We start from the raw sequence: 19,359 nt of genomic DNA on the forward strand, positions 1-19,359 counted from the left end.
AAACTCTGGAAAAAAACAACTCGCGTGATTTGTTGTGGTTCCTCTATTTCAGAAACTATGTGCTAGAGTGCGTCCAATGGAATTACGACCGAAATAGACGTCATAGTCGCAACATGCCCTGCCCCCATAGATCTATGCACTCCCCAACTACCACTCGACCCACCCATGGATGGACCTACCCACTATTTAGACAGTCTATCGGTGTCCGGCAGCCATTTCATTCTTGCAAGCCTTGGAAACGCTTGGATAAGCTAACTAGCAGCATGAATCGAATTCGACAACCGAGATGCTCAGTGGTCGGCTGCACAAATGTCTTCATGTGACTCCAGCTTCAGAAGACACAAGATTGAGATGGATTGAGTTCATATATGATGGCAACGTTCCTGCCACCACTTTGAATCTCACTGTTTTATCAACCTGGGCCAAATATAAAAACGGATTCTCTAAAAAGGTTTTTATTGAAAGAGGGGTCGGTGCCATCTTTCTATCGCAATACTGAAGATAAGGGAAATGTAGGAAAAGTATTTTTTTTTTATAATTCTTATAATTTATGCTTCTTTTAGACATTTTGTGTGGAGGCTAGTGCCGTTAGCATATTGTGCCGTGTGTGAGGGGGTGGGGGGCTAGTATGTCGTGGTGGGGGATAGGTAGAGACGGCGTCGGAGTCCACAGTGAACGTGATCGCACGGCAGGTTTGTGAGTGTTGTGCTCTCCTCACTCACAACACTCACAAACCTAACTTCCAGCTACAGCTGCTGCTACGGCCGCTCGTTCAAGATACCAGAGGATGTTGTTGTCATAATGTGCGGGACTAGAACAATTAATCATTACCAGCCCTAAGTTAGGGAAAATGTGTCCTTGTATCTTTGTATGCATGACATTGCTGCTTTTGGTGTTCAGGCAAGCACATCTGTTCACGGTGCTATGCTACATCACGTAACATGCCAGATGGACCCACCAGAGATGCGTACACATGAAAACACTGCGACCTCACTACAAAGGCACAGGTTGGTTTACCCTCAGTTACTTCGTCATGTCATTGATTGTGTCTCAGTGTTAAAGTTGTAACAGCATCTCATTTGTTTTGACTCCATGGATACTGAATGTCTGTTTTATCATAGGCACACAGAAATGGTGCTGCACTGATGTCGGTGTTGGGACCTCAGCTGTAAGAGGCCTCGCTTGGAGGAGGGAGAGGACAACTCAAGTTGTTCAAGTTTGGACTTCGGAGAGCCACAGGATGCTACCTATGATCCTGATGACTTGATCACAGTCTTGACTGAGTCAGCAGATGTGACGTGAGTGACTCAATATTTAATCTAAACATTTTAATAATCAGTGGATTACCATCCTACGCTTTTTTAGCTGTTGCAGCCTTTTGGTGAAATCTTTGTCTTTCTAATAGAATGGAATCTTCCAACCCTGTTCATAAGACACCCACATATATTGTCTATGAAAACTGCCCCCTGGAGCTGTTTGTGGCGTTTCCTGTGTGTCGGCGGGGGACAGATGTAATATATAAGAAGGGCGAGTGCACAGCAAAGCCGGTGAAAGCAGATGCAGCCATCCGTGATTCTCACAGGCTCTATTTAAAATCCAAATAATGTACACATAGTATGTGAAACATAAATAACATATCAATTAACTGCTGTCTTTAGATGGTCTTCAATATTTAAAGACCATTTATTTATCGTCTTCACGATAAATAGAATAATATCATTATAAAAAGAAAATAATAAATACAAAAAAGTGCAAAATGTCCAACTTTTTCCCCCAATTTGTTTTACAGATTACTAGTGAGGGCAACATATGAAAATCTGGGAACTAAATCCTTACCAAGAAATTTCTTAACAATTGTGTTTAGGAAGGTGTGTAATATAATGTCTTAAAATGTTGAAATTCAACTCCCGTGGGAAACCTCCTAAAAAATTGCACAAAGTTGGGGTACCTGTAACCGATTTTTGAAAAATCGAAAACGTTAAATTTGGCTTTAAGTAACTTGTGAGGGGTCAAACTAGGGGTTTTTCATGATTCTGAGTTGATTAGTATTTCACCAAAACCACACCTTGGTGCATAAACAGCCACCCCCACTTTTCCAACTCACTGCATTTTCAGCCATTATTCACGAATAAAGGGTTCCAAACCCCCCCCCCCTCCCCAAAAACAATAAAAAATAAAATAACCCAGTTAACACCATGAAAAATGCTATCTTTTTTCTATTGGTCTAAAGCAATAACCTCATGGAAAGGTAATAATTTGAAAAGTAGTGTTATACGTTTATTTCAGTATCTTGCATGATACTGATCCACTCTGCCAAACGCCTCATGTGTCAATGTCTGAGTCTTCTCCAAACTGAACATCATCATGAACACAATTCTTGCAGGTAATGCCTTTGCAAACTCAACACCATTCTTTTTGCAGCTGCACCGGCGGTCTCTGCAATCTCCATTGCAATTGCAGACTGTGAACTGAAGAAGCTCCTCAGGAGCCATGGGGTCTAGTGTTGGAACTGGCTCATATACCTGAACACCTAATGTCCACCCGTAGTCACTTGGGTCCAAAGACATCCTGTTAAGAAGGATCCAGTCCTGGGTTTGTATATATGCACGGAGAGAGTGCTGTGCAGCTGCACCCTCTGTTGGAGACAGAGTCTCTGGTTTGATCACCCTAGCTGCCGCTTTCTGTGAGAACATGCTGTATCGAATTGAACCCAAACCGGTACCTGGTGCATGGTAAATGCACTGAAAGATGGCTGTACCAGCTTGAATCACTGCATCCTTAGAAGCCTGTGTGTCAAGGAAGATGTCCATGTGTTCATCAATATCCCCTGCACAAAACCTGCAAAAAATGCACTTTGAGATTTATTTCAAATGCAAAGTCCAATAGAAATAAAATGTATTATTATTATTATTATTATTATTATTATAACCTGTCAAATAGAGCTGTTTTCCCATGGCCAGCGATTGCAGAAACCGTATCACAACCAGTTAAGGCATGACAAAAGAGCAGGTAGCGTCTTTGTCTTTCAGAGAGAGCTTTTCCTGACATCATAGGAGCCCTTAGATGTGGTCAAGTAGATCGCATGGTTTGTGCTTGAGCTATGGTGCACCAGCATTACCATCACATCTGCGTCTTTTGCTTGCACCTGAAAATAGAACAAGGTATGCAAGTGTGTTGAACTATGCAAAAACAGATAACCATTGTCAAGTTATTATACAATGTGAATACTCTTCTTTTCAAAGTTATCATAGCTGATGAAAGTAAAATATGTACACAAATGTTACTGACCTCAACAGAGCCATCTCTAGCAGCATCCAATGCCTCTCTCACAATTGAAGTGTCAGCATCATTGTCATACTGCTCAACAGTGATGTGAAGTTTTTGAAATGTTGAAGAGAGGAGGTGGATGAGCTCACTCGTGTTGTCCAAGAACTTTGCTCTTGGTGTCCAGTGTATCAGATCTGGTTGAATCTGGAGATCACAGTATGACTTCTTGGTACGTCTGATGTGGTCATGATCATTTGGCGATCTGCTATAGCCATCAAAGACCACAATGATCTTCTGAGAGCGACAGCCAAGACCCTGCAAGTATATCAGGTAACTGTTGGCAATCTCCTTCCAACTCTGACCTTGTTCCCACTTCACCATGTAGAGAAGCCATCCACCATCAACCACCAGAGTGGAGGAGGGTTGGTTAGTGAGGTCAAGCGGATCAGTTAAATCCTTCAGGCTAGTCTTGGAAAAGCCTGCCTTTTTTGCCTTGTTCATTTTCTGATTTTTGTTGATGAACAGGCACAATGGGAAGGAAGTCAGCTCATACTGTAAGTTGGTCTCAACTGTCATAGCCCGTTGGGCCAAAATGATCAATCGGTTGAACAACTTGAGTAGGGCTGCCGTGATTCGTTGACATCATCGATTACGTCAACGTGGAAAATGCGTCGACAGCAATAAAATGCCTCGACGCATTTTTTTTAAAAAAATTATGAATTCAACTTTTTGATTTCTAAAAGATTTCATTTCAATTCATTATAACAAATGTTCTTCTTTCAATATTCCTACGTAATTGCTGCGTGCATTACGTCAGTCGTTTTCGGCACCAGTCAACGCTGAACACACCAGTTTTTAAAAATCATGGCGGAGGCAGCAGAGTCCGACTTGGTTCCGAAACGTTTCCAAAGACCCAAGGCTTCAAAAGTATGGGAGTACTTCAACGTATCACCAAACGATAAGGTGGTTTGTAAACTGTGCAAACTTTCGATGGCATACCACAAAAGCACCAGCGCTATGCACGAGCACCTGAAGAGAAAAGACACCGGCGCTATTCTGGAAGATGGATCGCCAGAAAAGGCAAAACCACCGTAAGTCGACTTTCACCGATGTCATTGGCCGATGTTTGTACATTTGTATTTGTGGTTAAACCGCTGGGCACGTGCCGCGGCTGGGGGAGCAGTCGCACCGGCTCTCCTCCGCAGCGCCGGAGGCTCGGTGTGCGGCCCGCCTCAAGTTTTTTTTTTTTGGGGGGGGGGTCCTTAATAAAATTAAAGGTGTAATTAAAAGGATCATAGCGAATATTACTGTCTTCATTATTGCATGTTAAATAATTATTATTTATATAATTATATTTATAATTATGATATATTTGTTTTTCTCCTCTCTTTCTCTCAGTATGAGGCAAAGCCATGTGAACGAATTCCTGCAAAAGAAGGACTGATCACCACAATTTGCAGCAGCTCTTACTGATAGTGTCCTCAACATGATCATCAAAGACATGAGACCCCTGTCAATGGTGGAAGATGAGGGTTTCCGTGCTATGGTGAAAACATTCCAACCAGGCTACGTTCTCCCTAAGAGAACATGCTTCACAAACATGATGGAGAAGAAATATGAGCATGAATTCCTGAGAGTCAAACTTGCCCTCTCCTCATCCAGATCCATGGTCAGTTTAACCACAGATGCATGGACCAGTATTGTCACAGAAGCATACTTGGGCATAACCTGCCATTTTATTAACAATGACTGGGAGCTTGTAAGCTATAGTTTGACTACTATGCCACTTGAAGAGCGACACACTGCATTGAATATTGTATCCTGGATTGAAACAGCAATTGAGAAGTTTGGAATTCCTGCAAGTAGAATCAAGGCTGTGGTGCATGACAATGCAGCTAATGTAGTAGCAGCCATCAAGTTGTTAGAAGAGAGGCATGGGATATCTTCAATCCGCTGTGCTGGCGACACATTACAGCTAGTGGTAAATCACGCATTGAAGAATCCACAAATTAACAAAGCAATTGGAGCTGCCAGGTGCTTGGTGGAACATTTTAAAAAGAGTGAATTGTCCAGCTCAAACCTGAAAATAAAACAAAAACAACTTGGCAAACCTGAACACAAACTGATTCAAGATGTTAGTGTTAGATGGAACAGCTCTTACTATATGATCAGCCGCCTGCTAGAGCAGAGGTGGCCTGTTACAGCAACTCTGTCAGACCCAGATGTTACTAAAAGAGCAAAGCATTTCCTTGACCTCAAAGCTGAACAGTGGAGCCTGCTGGAGGAGCTAGAACAAGCTCTCAAGCCATTTGATAGTGCTACTGTTTATCTTAGTGGGGGGTCATATGTGACCCTCTCCTCTCTACCTGCACTCATTAAAGGACTGATGAAGTCCACACAGAATGCAGCCTTTGACAACACCCATGTTCAGGCATTTCAGGCTGCTGCAGCAAATGAAATCTCAAAGAGGTGGGAGGTTGAGATGGCCTACAAAGATGCTGCTACAAACACCAGTGTAATTGCAGCTGCCCTGGATCCCAGGTTTTGCAGACTGAAATTCCTGTCCCCAGATGAAAGCCTGAAACTGCAGGTGAAAGTGCAAGCCCTTGCAATAGAAGCAAAGAGGAGAATGATAGAGAGTCAGCAACAGCAGCATACCACAGAGGCCCAAACATCAGCAGGTGTTACAGAGAAGAGGTCTGTGTCATTGCTGGACACATTGCTTGGGTCGGACTCAGACGAAACCTCCAGCCAGAATAACAGTGGGGACGAGGCAGACATTCAGTCATTCAGTGAGAGAAGAGATTCTCAAGTATTTTGGGGAACAGCCTCCGCCTAAAAGTACAGATCCTCTGCAGTGGTGGAAAGCAAATGAGGCAAGGTTTCCCTCTCTGGCTGTTCTGGCAAAGACTTATTTGTGTGTACCTGCCACATCAACACCTTCCGAGCGTCTCTTCTCCGTAGCTGGAAAAATAGTTTCCAAGAAAAGAGCTAGCCTGAGTCCAGAGCATGTGGACATGCTGACATTCCTACATTATAACACACATGTCTAACTGAAGTTAGAGTCGGATTTTGAGCTGGACACCATTCTTTATTATACTTTAAACATGTTGCACTTTGTTTATTATGCAGACGTAACTTTTTTATTTTGATAAGGGGTTAAACTTTGATATCTTTTTGAGTTGCACTGCTGATTTAACTTATAAGCCCTCTTTTTAATTTATTTTCATCACGTTGGAGTTGCTAGTTTAAACCTACAGTTTTGCACTTTGATATTTGAGCCTGTTTACATTTTGTTTTGTGCTGCATTATATGATGACATACAGTTTGTTGTTGTCAAAATAAAGTTAACTGAAATGAAATTTTTCCGAGGAAAATTAGTTGTTTAGATGAATCGACTAATCGATAAAATAGTCGTTAGTGGCAGCCCTAAACTTGAGTGAGTCAAGGTGAATCTTCTTTTCATTGACCTTGGGAATCTTTCTGAGTGATGACAGGGTTTGTACCTTCAACTTCACCTCCATGGTCGATGTGGCTGACCGTCCATCCAGCTTTATCTGCATCTCCCTCCCTACTTCAGCTGCTCTCTCTGCATAAAACTGGGTCTTATCTCTTGCATGTGTCTTTCTCAAACCTGTTGAGAAAGACACAAGCAACTCCTTATCTTAATCTTGGTCAAATGGGTTGATTTTTTTAAACCATTTGAGGACAAGTTCAATCGCTTCAGCATCTCGCTTCATTTGAGTTTTGGCAAGGTCTCTGTGGAGTGGACCATGTTTCTTGACACCTTCCTCCATGTGCTGGTTGACATTGGAGAAGTGGTTGAGGGTAAGCACCCAGCACTTGTGACCAGAATCAGTATTTCTCATCCTCCCACTGCTCAGTCCACCTTCTGACTTGGCTGCCCTCATTAATGTCTGCTCAATACAGATGTCACACCAGGTGCCAGACCAATCATTGCTAGAGTAACGGACAACATGGTTCCCATGGGCAGTAAAACTTTAAAAGGTTTCCTTGTAAGCAGGCAAAGTTTCGAGTTGCTTCATGAGTTGACAGTACAGCCGTGCCCCCTTGGTGTATTGGTGATGCCCTGCAGCTGCAAAGATGTCTAGCATCCTGGTGACAATGCAGGACATGTGCCCATTATGGTCTGCAAGCCGTTAAGTTCTGATGAAGATCTTGATGACATCTACCATGTAGTGGTGCTGCACCCAGCGTGCAGGCGTTCTTCCTCCTTTGGCAAGTCTTTTGAAGATTTCTTCAAACCTCCGTTCAAACACTACAACAACTAGATCTGTGCGTCTGGCTCCCATTTTCCCATCAGCTACCTTCTCCATCAAGGTTCTCATTTCACCAAGCTCCTCCTCAGTGAGGGCATGATTCATGATGTGCTGATAGATGGCTGCATCAATCAGGAGGTGAGCAAGGATTGCCTTGTCAAAACATCCTCCATCCAGGATGTGGTTGGCTGTCGTACTCCCTGGATAGATCAGCTGGATCAGCTCTAGTAGTCCAGAATCCTCCATGATACCCAAGGATCAAAGGTAGGACTTTAGCAGGTGAAATCCACCCAACCGTGGAATGATGGGTAGATTTGCCTACTTTATGATGTCCACAGCTTTGAGCCAGATTGGGAGATTGAACGTCACTATAGTGATTTTGTCTTCCGAGAGCCTCATGCACTCTTTGAGAGTGGTGAAGATGGTGTTGTGGTCATTAGGGCCACCTTAGATGACTGGGAGGAAGTCGATCAGTTTGCTCTGCTTGGCATCATCTGCATGGATACGTTTCATCCAGCCATTCCAGTTGGAGTGTGAGAAATCAGGATCCTGTACTTTGATCACCCACCCTGCTGCCCAGAGTGTATCGCCCAGAGTGAGGAGTGGCTGGTCTTGTGTTACAAAGGAGGAGAGCTCAGCAATGGGAAGAAATGTGATGGTGTTTATTCCAGTCTGTTTTCTGTTGGTGAATGGAAGAATCTTCACTTCAGCTCCCTTCAGGATCTCAGCTTTGTCAAGTGCCTTCAACTTCACCCTGTTGATAGCTGCTGTCATCTGTGGATCTGCCAAAGGTGGTGCCGGAGAATTGATTTTGATCCAACCCATTGAATGAAAGGGAGTGTTTCCGTGAATAGAAACAGTGTTTAAATCTATATTGTCTCCAACACATTGAGTGACTGCATTGCTTGTTTCCCCAACCTCCATGGAGACCACCTTGTCACTCCATATTTTCCTTTCACTAGCTGTCTTAACTGATATATGCGCAAGTGCAGCATCAACCTCAACTTCATCATCTTTCTGATCATCAGTTTCTTCAACAAGCGTGTGGCAGAGTGGATCAGTATTATGCAAGATACTGAAATAAACAAATAACGTTACTTTTCAAATTCAAATGTCTGTTTTTCTACTAAGGAGCAGTTTTGCTGAAAAACGAATGCTGCCCTGACAATTATTACCTTTCCATGAGGTTATTGCATTAGACAAATAGGAAAAAGATAGAATTTGTCATGGTGTTAACTGGGTTATTTTTATTTTTATTTTTTATTGTTTTGGGGGAGGCGGGGGGTTTGGAATCCTTCATTTCTGAATAATGGCTGAAAATGCAGTGAGTGGGAAAAGTGGGGGTGGCTGTTTTTGTACTACGGAGTGGTTTTGGTGAAAAACTAATGCTTGCAATCAACTCAGAATCATGAAAAACCCCTAGTTTGAACCCTCAAAAGTTACTTAAAGCCAAATTTAACATTTTCGATTTTTCAAAAATCGGTTACAGGTACCCCAACTTTGAGCAATTTTTTAGGAGGTTTCCCACAGGAGTTGAATTTCAACATTTTAAGACATGATATTACACACCTTCCTCAATACAATTGTGAAGAAATTTCTTGGTAAGGATTTAGTTTCCAGATTGGTCAAATAACTGCTAAAATGCCCTTACTATACGTGGATAACCTGTTGGACCTCATCTTTCACAAGGTTTTTCAGGACCCGGCCCCATATGTGAATGAGGTGCTGAAGATCTCAAAAACTGAGGATCTCTCTGCCAAGTATTAGAAACCTGACAAGCAGGAAGTTATAGCCAGCTATGTGAGCATCAGGAAACACTCTGCGTATCTGGAGCACCGAGCAAAGTTTACATCGTATTTAAACTATAATAGAGAATAAAAGGTGACACACAAATATAAAGTGTTCCTTTGTTTACCGTTTGGCTTACTGATGGCACAAAGTGTATTTTTGTAATCAAAAGTGTATTTTTGTTTTTATTATACTTGGTATTTTTTGTATTTATTACCTCTGTCCCAGCCATTACATTTAATAACTATGATTAAAAAGCTCTGTGGCAATCTTTCTGACAATAAAAGTTTAAAGAAACAGTTGTGTGCTTTTAATGTTTGATATGTAACATGTCAGCAATTGACACGTGTAAGATTAGCAGTTAGCAAAGTAATACAGAGGGAAGTGTAATTTATGTATTTTATTCCTCAGTCCTATTTGTATTGCAGAAATGACTGATATATCATGCATAAAAAAAAAAAAAAACTTACTGCTCTCTTCCTCTTGGACATAAAGGCCCATAATCTGCCCTATAGATATTGAATGCATTCTGTAGGGAGAACACATTCAAACCGATAGGCTAATTAATGGAGGTAAAAACGTTATGTCCTACACCTCCATGAGAAGGGGGAGGGATGAAAGGGGGTGGGGTAAGATGGGGGCGGGACCCTCAAAACGGGTCGATCTGAGGATGGCTGTTTTAGACAGAGTAAAAAGGTGCTGTTTTAAATAATCCTTGTGGTATTTTTACCAAAAAATGTTACAGATATTTCATGAAGACCCCAAGGAACCGTATCAACTGTGGTGAAATGGGCATAATATGTCCCCTTTAATGTTTAATTACAAATATATTTCAAACAGTAAAGTATAATAAATAAAACATTTCTAGGACTGCAAAGCAGCACTGGGCGTGCCAGAGCACATGCATTTTGAAGCGTTGCATGCATTTTGCCTGAAAAAAATAAATAATGACTGAGGAAATATTGACACATAGAGCTGTTCAGGCTTAGACTCTGATCATGAGACAAAAGTTAGGTGATGATAGGACAATGCACAGTGGAGTTATGACAACATCGTCTCCTTTGGCGAAGAATGAACCTTCGTCGTACCTCAATGTTTACACGGTTTGAGGAAATGTCCCAATTCTGAGAGGGAGGAAGACGTAACCTTTGCAAGACATAAAGATTCCTTTGATCTTTGACGTTTGAAAAAAATATATCTTTTAATAAGTTTGTATCTCCGTATTGTTGTAATGACACTCATCTCAATTTGAACTTGATCTGATGTTAGCCCTGGTAGAAGTACCTCAAACTAAAAATGTGGAATATGGCCAAAATGGCCACTAAATCAGATTAGCAGGCTTCCTGTAGCATTTTTCCAATTGCTCCTACAGACTTTTTTGTTTATCTGGTCATGATAAACCTATTTATAGATTTTTTGAAGATCGGTCAATGTGAATGTGCGCAGTCTGCTCTATATCATCCACTCGCACGCTGTTTGAATGTGCTGCTTTCTGTTGGAGACCATAACCTAGCCTGCACTGGTGCTCATTTTCGTCACTGAGAATCTTCATAACTTGACTGACAATGTCTTTATCAGTCACTTGATAGTTCGAGAGGAGTGGTCTCAACTGCTGTCTGATATCCATGTGTTCATGAAGTGTCCAACTCCCTCTGCTGCCTTTTTTACAATTTTGAGTTTAAACCGTTAGCTTGTATGAAACATTTTATAATAACTTTTGATATGATGTGTGGTTTGAATTTATATATGGAAAAATATTCTAGCTTAACATGCTACAGCCATGCTAACGCTAATGCTAATGATACTGAGGTGGTGCAACCCATGGTGTTAACATAGCACATATCAAGTAACTGGAATCCTATAAGCCGGCTCGATGGAATAAATAAAGAGTATGTCCTTTGTTTGGTCCTGTTAAGTCTTTACCACCCTACATGTTCATGGACCTTTTCCTTTAGACTTCAAACAGTGAGTGCTTTGATGTGTCAGTCCAGGTCACATGACAAAGACAAATGTTCTTTGTTTGACCTTTAGAGACAGCTCAAAGCCAAATACTTTACAACAACCCTGTTACACTGGATCCCCTTAGTTCATTCGATAACATATAATAAGATAAGATAAGATTATCTATATTTATCCAGCCACCCGGAAAATTCTATACATCTAGCATGAAGTGGATCAACTGCTTAAGAGAAAAAGTAGGTTTTGTTCTAAGCAGGAGAGACTTGAGGTTAAACTGTTTTTAGTTTTATCTTCAAAACACAATTCTCTTTTATTTCTTTGTGTTACTTTACAGTAATTTTACAGAATTTAGAAGCAGATATGTGTAAATGGCTAAAGTTCATTCAGCTGTGTGTCTTTGAATATATCTGAAGTTAGGACGGGACAGTGTTTTAACCTGGTATATGTATATTTGTGTCTTACAGTCAGTTGGACATATGCTGTCTAAAGGAACTCGTGCCTTCTGCCGAGCCGCCCGCCGAGTCCTATGCTGTGTCCCTGCAGCAAGAGCCAGAGAGGAAAAGTTGGAGAAGGAGAACAAAGATCTGAAGACAAAGATGAAAGTGAAGGAGGAAGAAATCTTCTACCTGAGCTCTGGACAGATGCTGTCTGAAGGAACTAAGACCATCTGCCCAGTAGTCCTGGAGAAAACTGGTCTAGCTGCTGAGAACGTTGCTCTAGCTGGCGAGAACGCAACTCTAGCTCCTCAGAACGTTGCTCTAGCTGCTGAGAACGCTGCTCTAGCACCTGAGAACATTGATCTAGCTGCTGAAATCACTGCTCTAACTGCTGAGAAAGCTTCTGTAACTGCTACTGGTGCTGCTCTTACTGCTGAGTGGCGTGCTCAAGCTCGCGGGAACATTGCTCTAGCTGCTGAAATCACAACTCTAACTGCTGAGAAAGTTGCTCTAACTGCTTATAGCACTGGTCAAGTTCCTGAGATCGCTGCTCTAATTGCTGAGGCCACTGCTCTTACTGCAGAGAAGATTGTTCTAGTTGGTTATAACAGGAGACTAAATGCAAGGAATGATATACTGAAGAGGCAGCAGAATGATTTTTTGGCAGCTCTGCCTAAAGAAAAAGGTGCAGCCAGAGCTGCTCTGGAAAAACAAAATATTACACTGACAAAAAAGATAAACCCTTCTGCCTTAAAGCTGTTACAGGACACATTCATCTTGGCCAAGACAGAAAAGGCTATCGAAACAGCAAGAGCCAAAGAGGAAGATTTGGAGACGAAGCTTGAAGATCTGAAGATGACACTGAAAGTGGAACAGGAAGCCAGATTCAAACAGAGAGAGGATCTGATAAACCAGATCATAGAGACAGAGAAGTTGTTTATTGAGCAGCAGGAAGGAAAACTGACCAAGCAGAACACTGAGCTTCAGGTACGTAACATCAGATCATTTTATATTTGATTTATATGGATTGTATGTTTGTTCCATGTTAAGACTTTGAAGAAGAAAAATGCAGAAACTTATGTTGTCTTTGACTTTTCAGGAACTCGCATTGAAGACAGATGAGAACGAGGCAAAGGTCAAAAAGCAGAGGAAGCAGGAAAAGAAAGAGCAGCTGGAGAGAGAGAAGAATGAGAGAGAAGAACTGAAGAAGACAGAGAAGAAGGAGTGGATTGAACGGAAGAAGAGAGAGAAGAAGGAGAGAGAGGAGGCGAAGGAGCGAGATAAACTGATGAAGAGAGAGAAGAAAGAAATATCTCATGCCATCTGCCCAGAGCTCCAACGAACCCTCAGTGCTGTCCTCCTGGTGAAACCTGGTTTAGCTCCAGAGATTGCTGCTCTATCTGCTAAGAGTGCTGCTCTAGCTGCTGAGAAGGCCACTGTAGCTCCTGACAAGGCTACTCTAGCTGCTGAGAACGCTGCCCTAAGTATTGAAAACACTGCTCTAACTGCTGAGAATGCTGCGCTAGCTGCTAAGAATGTTGCTTTAGCTGCTGAAAACACTGTTCTATCTGCTGAGAAAGCGGCTCTAGTTGCTGAGATCGCTGATCTAACTGCCTGTAACGTTGTTGTAGCTGCTACGACTGCTGCTCTTGCTAATGAGAGAATTGCTCAAGATGCTGAGATAGCTGCTCTAGATGCTCAGACAGCTGCTCTAGCTGCTGAGATCGGTGCTCAAGCTCCCTCCATCACTTTTCTAGTTCCTGAGATCGCTGCTCTAGCTGCTGAGATCCCTGCTCTTACTGCTGAGAAGGCTGCACTTACTGGAGTAAATAGTTTTCTGGAGAGACAGCTGGATGTTTTGGTAGCAGCTCGGTCTGAACACAATAATGCAGAAATCCTTGCTCTAACAGAACAAAATAGTACACTGACAAAGGAGATGGACTATATTACTTTCAAGCTGTGTTGTACCAAATTTGACTTGACCCTGAGGGAGAAAGCCCTGGAAACAGCAAGAGCCAGACAGAAAAAGTTGGAACAGGAGATTGAAGATGTGAAGATGACGATGAAAGTGGAACAGGAAGCCAGCTTAAAACAGAGAGAGGATATGATAAACCAGATCAGAGAGACAGAGGAGAAGTTGTTTATTGAGCAGAGGAGGCGCCATCCAGAGCAGTGGCCTTGATGGGCTGGATCCAAGGTTCCTGATCAACATCCAGCTGCACGGCAAGAGTGGAGTCAAAGAGATTGGTGCCTGCCTGCCTGCCTGCGTTACTTTACTGAGTTATTGGATTTCCAATAAACTATTTGACGTTACTTCTGCCTCAGCTCCTGTCTCTGCCTCTTTGTCCGAAGCCTGGCCTTAACAGTATAGTCCGGCCACAATGGACTTGTCAGGTCCCTGCTCTTGTTCAACAACCCCCCCCCCCCCCCCACCAGCCGCCCAACCTGCCACTGCTGCAGGCACTGCTGCCCTCGAGCCCCGGATACCCCCACCAGCTAAGTACTCCCAACATCGCTTACTTGGTTAATTTACTCGAGGGCAGTCCGATCAGCCCTCTTTGAGCAACACTCACCGCTGGAAACCAGAAATTGGGAGGGAGAACAAGGCAATTCAACCTGCCATTAAAACCGGCGACCAACTCCTCCTGTGGCGTGCTGACTCCACTTGTTCCCCGGATTACTGTCACTCTGAACAGCTGACTTCCCTCGGGGCCCGGCGAGAAAAGACGGAGATTTCCAACCAGAGCCAATGCAAATAGTAGGGCTGCAACTAACAATTATTTTGGTAATTGATTAGTTTATCGACAATTTTTTCGATTAATCGACTATTCTAACGATTATTTCCCATAGGAAATTAAAATAATGACTCAAAATGTTGGAATTTTAACTTGAAATGTATTTCAGCAACAAGTTGTGTAAACATCATAATAAACAGTGTTTGGTGGCAGCATTGTGGCTCACTGGCTGCCGATTTTGGGCTCCTCTAGGGCCATCCTCTCCACACTTGCCATCTGTCTTGGTTTCATTCTAGCTCTCTAAACAGCGTAACTCACTAATGGATGTGTGTCAGAGATGATGCTCCACATCCCTTCCCAGCAAGGAGTGTCAGTGAGGGAGTCAAGCAACCGTGCAATTGCTAACAATCTGTTTATAATAGATTGTACACTGTCTATAAAAACATAAACAAAGTATTAGTCAAGCTGGCTGTTCCCCAACAGACTTTATTGAAGTCAAAAAAACAATATTGTAAATTGTGTACTGAGCTGACATTGACTTTTGTATGTAGGTTTGGTAATTGCTTCTGAATCCCTTTTTATCTGAGAAAAAGAAACCGGGGCCTGGTTGTATAATAACCACAACCAGTTGGTCATGATATATGTCTGACACTGTCTTCACAAGCTGGACAGACACCAAAGCAGAGACGATAGCCAGTTATATAGCTAGTTCTGGAAAAGTCAGCGTCTACTGTTGAGATATCTATGTTTCTCTGTATCTTGTGACTATATTTTACCTATATCCTGTGAATAAATATTAGCTGTATAGTCTATATAAACTAATTAAGATGTGTTTATTTATACCAAACACATGCACAGACATGCACAACACACTCTTGCAGTGGTAGGTAAATTTATCCTCTGCATTTAACCCATCTGGTGCAGGACACAAAGAGCAGTGAGCAGCCATGTACAGTGCACGGGGAGCAGATGTTGGGGGAGTAAGGTGCCTTGCTCAGGGGCACTAGACAGGGTAGGGAGACTCTTGGATTTTTGTTTGGACAGATCAATCCAGGTTCGTCTTTTGTTGTCTCTCTGTGGAGACGAACCAGAGACCTTTTCTGCCCATAGTCCAAGTTACTACCACTAGACCACCGCCTCTTCAATGCACAATACAAAGTATAAACTGTCACTGTAACCTGTGTAATTAATCTTTTTTGACTCAGACACAGGGCCAGGCCAGAGCACGATCACAGAAAGAGACCATGCAGGAAACCAGCCGTTAGCAACTGACTGGTAACCAGGCACATGAGCAGGTGCCAATCTTAGTGTCAATCTGACTGCAAAATACAATTTGGAGATAGTGTGGGATGGAAATGCATCTTGAGATATGAAATAATGAAATTCTCAGACTGGAGTTGCCATTGATTCTTTGAAATGTTAGGATCTGCAGAGTTTGCACAACAAGCACAGGTTCTCAGGAAAGAGAGAGGTCATGCCAGAATTAATACAAAGAGGTGTTTCATGAAACGTGGTGAGAAAAAGATATGAAATTCTCCTCTCTGTCTAATCTGTGTCTCTCCGATATAGCAGGCTCCCTGTTGGCCAAGGCCACAGTAGTGGGACACTTGGTTAGTTGAAAGTGATGTGATTGCAAAAAACTGCACTTTGAGGAAACAGTATACATCTGGCCAATAACTGAATTCCCTCAAAGAAAAATAACTGCCTCTGTGTTGCACCCTTAATTAATACAAAAAGTGTTGCCTACTCTTGTATTAAATTGTGATTGTGACCACATGATTATTAATTATTTTTCAATCAATGCAACATTAAGGTTATATTGTATTTATTAGTAAGTTTGGGTCAATATTGGATTTGTTAGTATAGTTTCAGAGAAGTACTGTCATCCTTAAAAAAATGTCAGTGGTGCCTGTGTCGGTTAGGACAGACTGATTTAAGATTTTCAATCCATTATTCTACTTTGGAATCATTTGGAATGGTTTTTAAGGAAAGGACAAATCAGTGATTTGAAATCACTGAACTTTGGAATCATTTGGAATGGTTTTTAAGGAAAGGACAAATCAGTGATTTGAAATCACTGAATATAATATCATACAATAGACCCTACATTCATCCTCCATGAAATGAGCTAACAAACAATGAAAGCCTGAATTCCAACTCAAATGATGTCAAATCTACTGCTTAAGTAAAAAGACTTACTTACATTGTTCACTCTGGGACCATCAGACAAGGAAAACTCACATTGGTCATTTACCAAAGATGAGGCCTGCACCATGCGGCCAGCCAGCTGTGTCTGTTCAGAGTGAGCCAGGTGAGCTAGCTTCCTCTGTAGCTTCTTTGGGTGGAGCCACAGGAGGAAGTAGTAGACCAGAAAAGGAAAGGAAGTGAAGTAGGAGGGGATTTTCAACAGTTGGATTTTAAACTTGTTTATATATATATATATACACACATATGTATATTTTTAAATGAATGTATTGATTTATTTTTATGTTTGCACTGTCTTTCTTTTTACAGTGACAATAAAGGCTTTCTGTTCTATTCTATTCATACAATATGGAATCATTTTCTGACTAATATAAACTTTATAAATGGGCTTATTTATAGAGCACCAAAAGACGAAAATGCCCCGACATATGTGGGCCTTTTTGGCAAGCATACGGTCCTCCAGGTGAGGTGTAATCTGGATGTGAACCTAAAGTGGCCTATGGGGTTAATGGTAAATATGGCCCAAATAACCAAAACAAATTCAGGCCACCTTTGTTGGTTGACATGGGTATTGCTCTGGCCTACTTGTGGACTAGATAGAGCAAACAGAAACCCAAGTCCAATCATTTCACGCAGTATGTGGGCCAGATATGGGAAGTGGGCCAAATCTGGGCCAAAACAATTTAGCTATTTGGCTTTACAAGTAAATACAAACTTGAGATTTATTGTCTAGCCCAATGAATTTTTTTTTTTTACCATCCATGTCTTTTAGGTTTGTTGGTTTGTTGTTGCTTTGACCAATCATCTCAAATGCAAAAAAAATTGAAGATACCTTCCCAAGGAATAATAAAGACAACTTTGTTTATAGTCTGTCTATTGAGTCAGAGATGGAGAAAGACACTGGTGAAAATAAGACTCTGGCTCGCATGGTCAATATCTTGTTCAAGCTAAACTGACAGTTGGAGGTGCTGATCGATGATAGATCTTTTGGTGTTTGTTTTGATTTTATCAACCTTGGATTTAGTTTTTTGCAGTGAGAGACAACCTCACACGGTTGACTTGCAGGCTCGACATCTTAAATGCTGGCAGAGACGTAGAGTTCACAAACACTTTGTATCAATATCGAGAAACTGCACGGTGGGAAAAAACTGCAGGCTGACAACATGCAGCCAAATACCTGTCTGGAGCACGGAGTAGGACGGAGTTGCCACGAGAGAACAATAACAGGCTTTATAACTGATAATTGAGAAATGGCTTTGAACTATTCTCACAGTCCATAGAAAAGTAATCTTCCCCATTTACCACAAAGGTTGGGAATAAGTCTAGAACTCTGCATTTTTAAGTGTTTTCTATAAACGCAGCAGGCCACCCAAATGGCCTGCACAGAGTGGGTTTGTTTGCAAAGCTGCATTGTTATAAAATAAAACCATTAGCTAATGTCGCTGGTTGACTCTGATCAAAGAACAGGAAGTCTGGGCCCAATTATATTTAAATGTGTATTTATGGTGGGCAGAGTCCACACCAGGGTCAAGAACAGGACCTTTTTTGCATGGACCCATTCCCTGGAATAATCTCCAAGTCATATCTAGACCCGCCCGGAACCCTTAACAAATGACCCGGAACACAACCCATTAGGCAATTTCTAAACAAAAATGCTACACACAGTAGCTGTTTTCAGAAATTAACTCTGGAGGATTACTGCAGAACTGGGTTCCGGTCTTTCTCTGGAGTTTGTCTTTCACACATGAACCAGATAATCTCTGCTCAGACGTATTGACAACAGCACGGAAATCTCCGGAGTGATGCAGCATGCATGAGACAGGACATAACGTGTAAAGCCTGCTCCTGAGATCACAGGTTTGTTTACGATAACAGCGACACCCAAATCGACCCTAATCATCACCATCATGGCAACGTGATTTCATCCTGAAACATTTGTATTCCTTTTTTTCTCCAGAGGTTTTTCCTGTGGGCTGGCCAGAGACTGTTCGCAGACAGTCCCGGGGCTCTCACTCTGACATTAAGCCCCTCAGGAGAATTTCAGGAGGATCTCCTGAGTTTGGTGCATGTCTGAAAGCAGCTTATAATTGAACACAACCCATCTTCTCCACATTCAGTTCCAGATGCTCCCTCTTGGGGGTATCTTTGCCTCCCCAGGTGCAGGGCATCATTCAGAGCCATTTACCAGGTGAACAAGGTCTTATGGGATAATTCTGTGCTTCATCTAGAGAATGGCACTTATAAAATACACTCACTCTTAAATGCCTATATATCTGCCATGTGAATTGTTTATTTGGTATAACCTTTGTTATTTAACTGAACAGCTCATTTATAAAATGTTATTGTTTCAGTGGATGTTTGTCCGTGCATGTCTGTATCTTGTTGTTCGGCCTTTTAATTGCCCTAAACTAAAAAGCCTTAGGGATTAGTGAATAATAATAATAAATTGTATTGTATTGTACTGTGTGTATAGTTCTCACTCGATGCATGTTTAATAAACCTGTACATTTACAATAATATATTATTAGCTATTACTTAACTTATTTGCATTGGTCTGGTCTCCACATTAAGTGTTGGCCACTGATCACAAACAGTAAGTCGCTGATTATTTTAAATTTTTTCATACAAGCTGAATATTTGCATGTGCAGACAATAAACCCCTGCTATCATCTGTTAAGTGAGAAGTAT

At 41.8% G+C, this 19,359-nt stretch overlaps 1 protein-coding gene and 1 long non-coding RNA gene across 4 annotated transcripts; both read left to right on the forward strand.

Annotated features, from left to right (window-relative positions):
* The first annotated feature begins 973 nt into the window (after positions 1-973).
* On the forward strand, positions 974-2,013 carry LOC133961270 (uncharacterized). Its single transcript, XR_009921975.1, has 3 exons — positions 974-1,007; positions 1,122-1,298; positions 1,406-2,013. It is a non-coding gene; the product is annotated as an uncharacterized LOC133961270 (long non-coding RNA).
* Positions 2,014-3,045: 1,032 nt separating this feature from the next.
* Positions 3,046-16,985, forward strand: LOC133961269 (paramyosin-like). 3 transcript variants are annotated; one of them, XM_062396350.1, is made up of 5 exons: positions 3,046-3,161; positions 3,297-3,597; positions 4,666-4,936; positions 11,759-12,718; positions 12,831-16,985. In XM_062396350.1, the coding sequence occupies exons 3-5, from the start codon at positions 4,754-4,756 to the stop codon at positions 13,911-13,913; spliced, it is 2,226 nt and encodes a 741-aa protein (XP_062252334.1). In that variant the 5' UTR covers positions 3,046-3,161; positions 3,297-3,597; positions 4,666-4,753; the 3' UTR covers positions 13,914-16,985. The 3 variants fall into 3 exon arrangements, with proteins under 3 accessions (XP_062252334.1, XP_062252336.1, XP_062252335.1); XM_062396352.1 differs by having other exon boundaries at positions 3,046-3,597; XM_062396351.1 differs by lacking the exons at positions 3,046-3,161; positions 3,297-3,597 and adding an exon at positions 3,954-4,358.
* The last annotated feature ends 2,374 nt before the right edge of the window (positions 16,986-19,359 follow it).

Source organism: Platichthys flesus, chromosome 9 (genome assembly GCF_949316205.1).
Source record: "Platichthys flesus chromosome 9, fPlaFle2.1, whole genome shotgun sequence".
Classification (NCBI taxonomy): domain Eukaryota; kingdom Metazoa; phylum Chordata; class Actinopteri; order Pleuronectiformes; family Pleuronectidae; genus Platichthys; species Platichthys flesus.

What these genes read in the sequence shown, in the direction of transcription:
- LOC133961269 (XM_062396352.1), top strand. Translation starts at nt 4,754, where the DNA reads ATGATCATCAAAGACATGAGACCCCTGTCAATGGTGGAAGATGAGGGT. An exon ending in TCTCCTCATCCAGATCCATG is followed by an intron (nt 4,937 to 11,758) that starts GTCAGTTTAACC and finishes TGTGTCTTACAG; the next exon opens with TCAGTTGGACATATGCTGTC. An exon ending in AGCAGAACACTGAGCTTCAG is followed by an intron (nt 12,719 to 12,830) that starts GTACGTAACATC and finishes TTGACTTTTCAG; the next exon opens with GAACTCGCATTGAAGACAGA.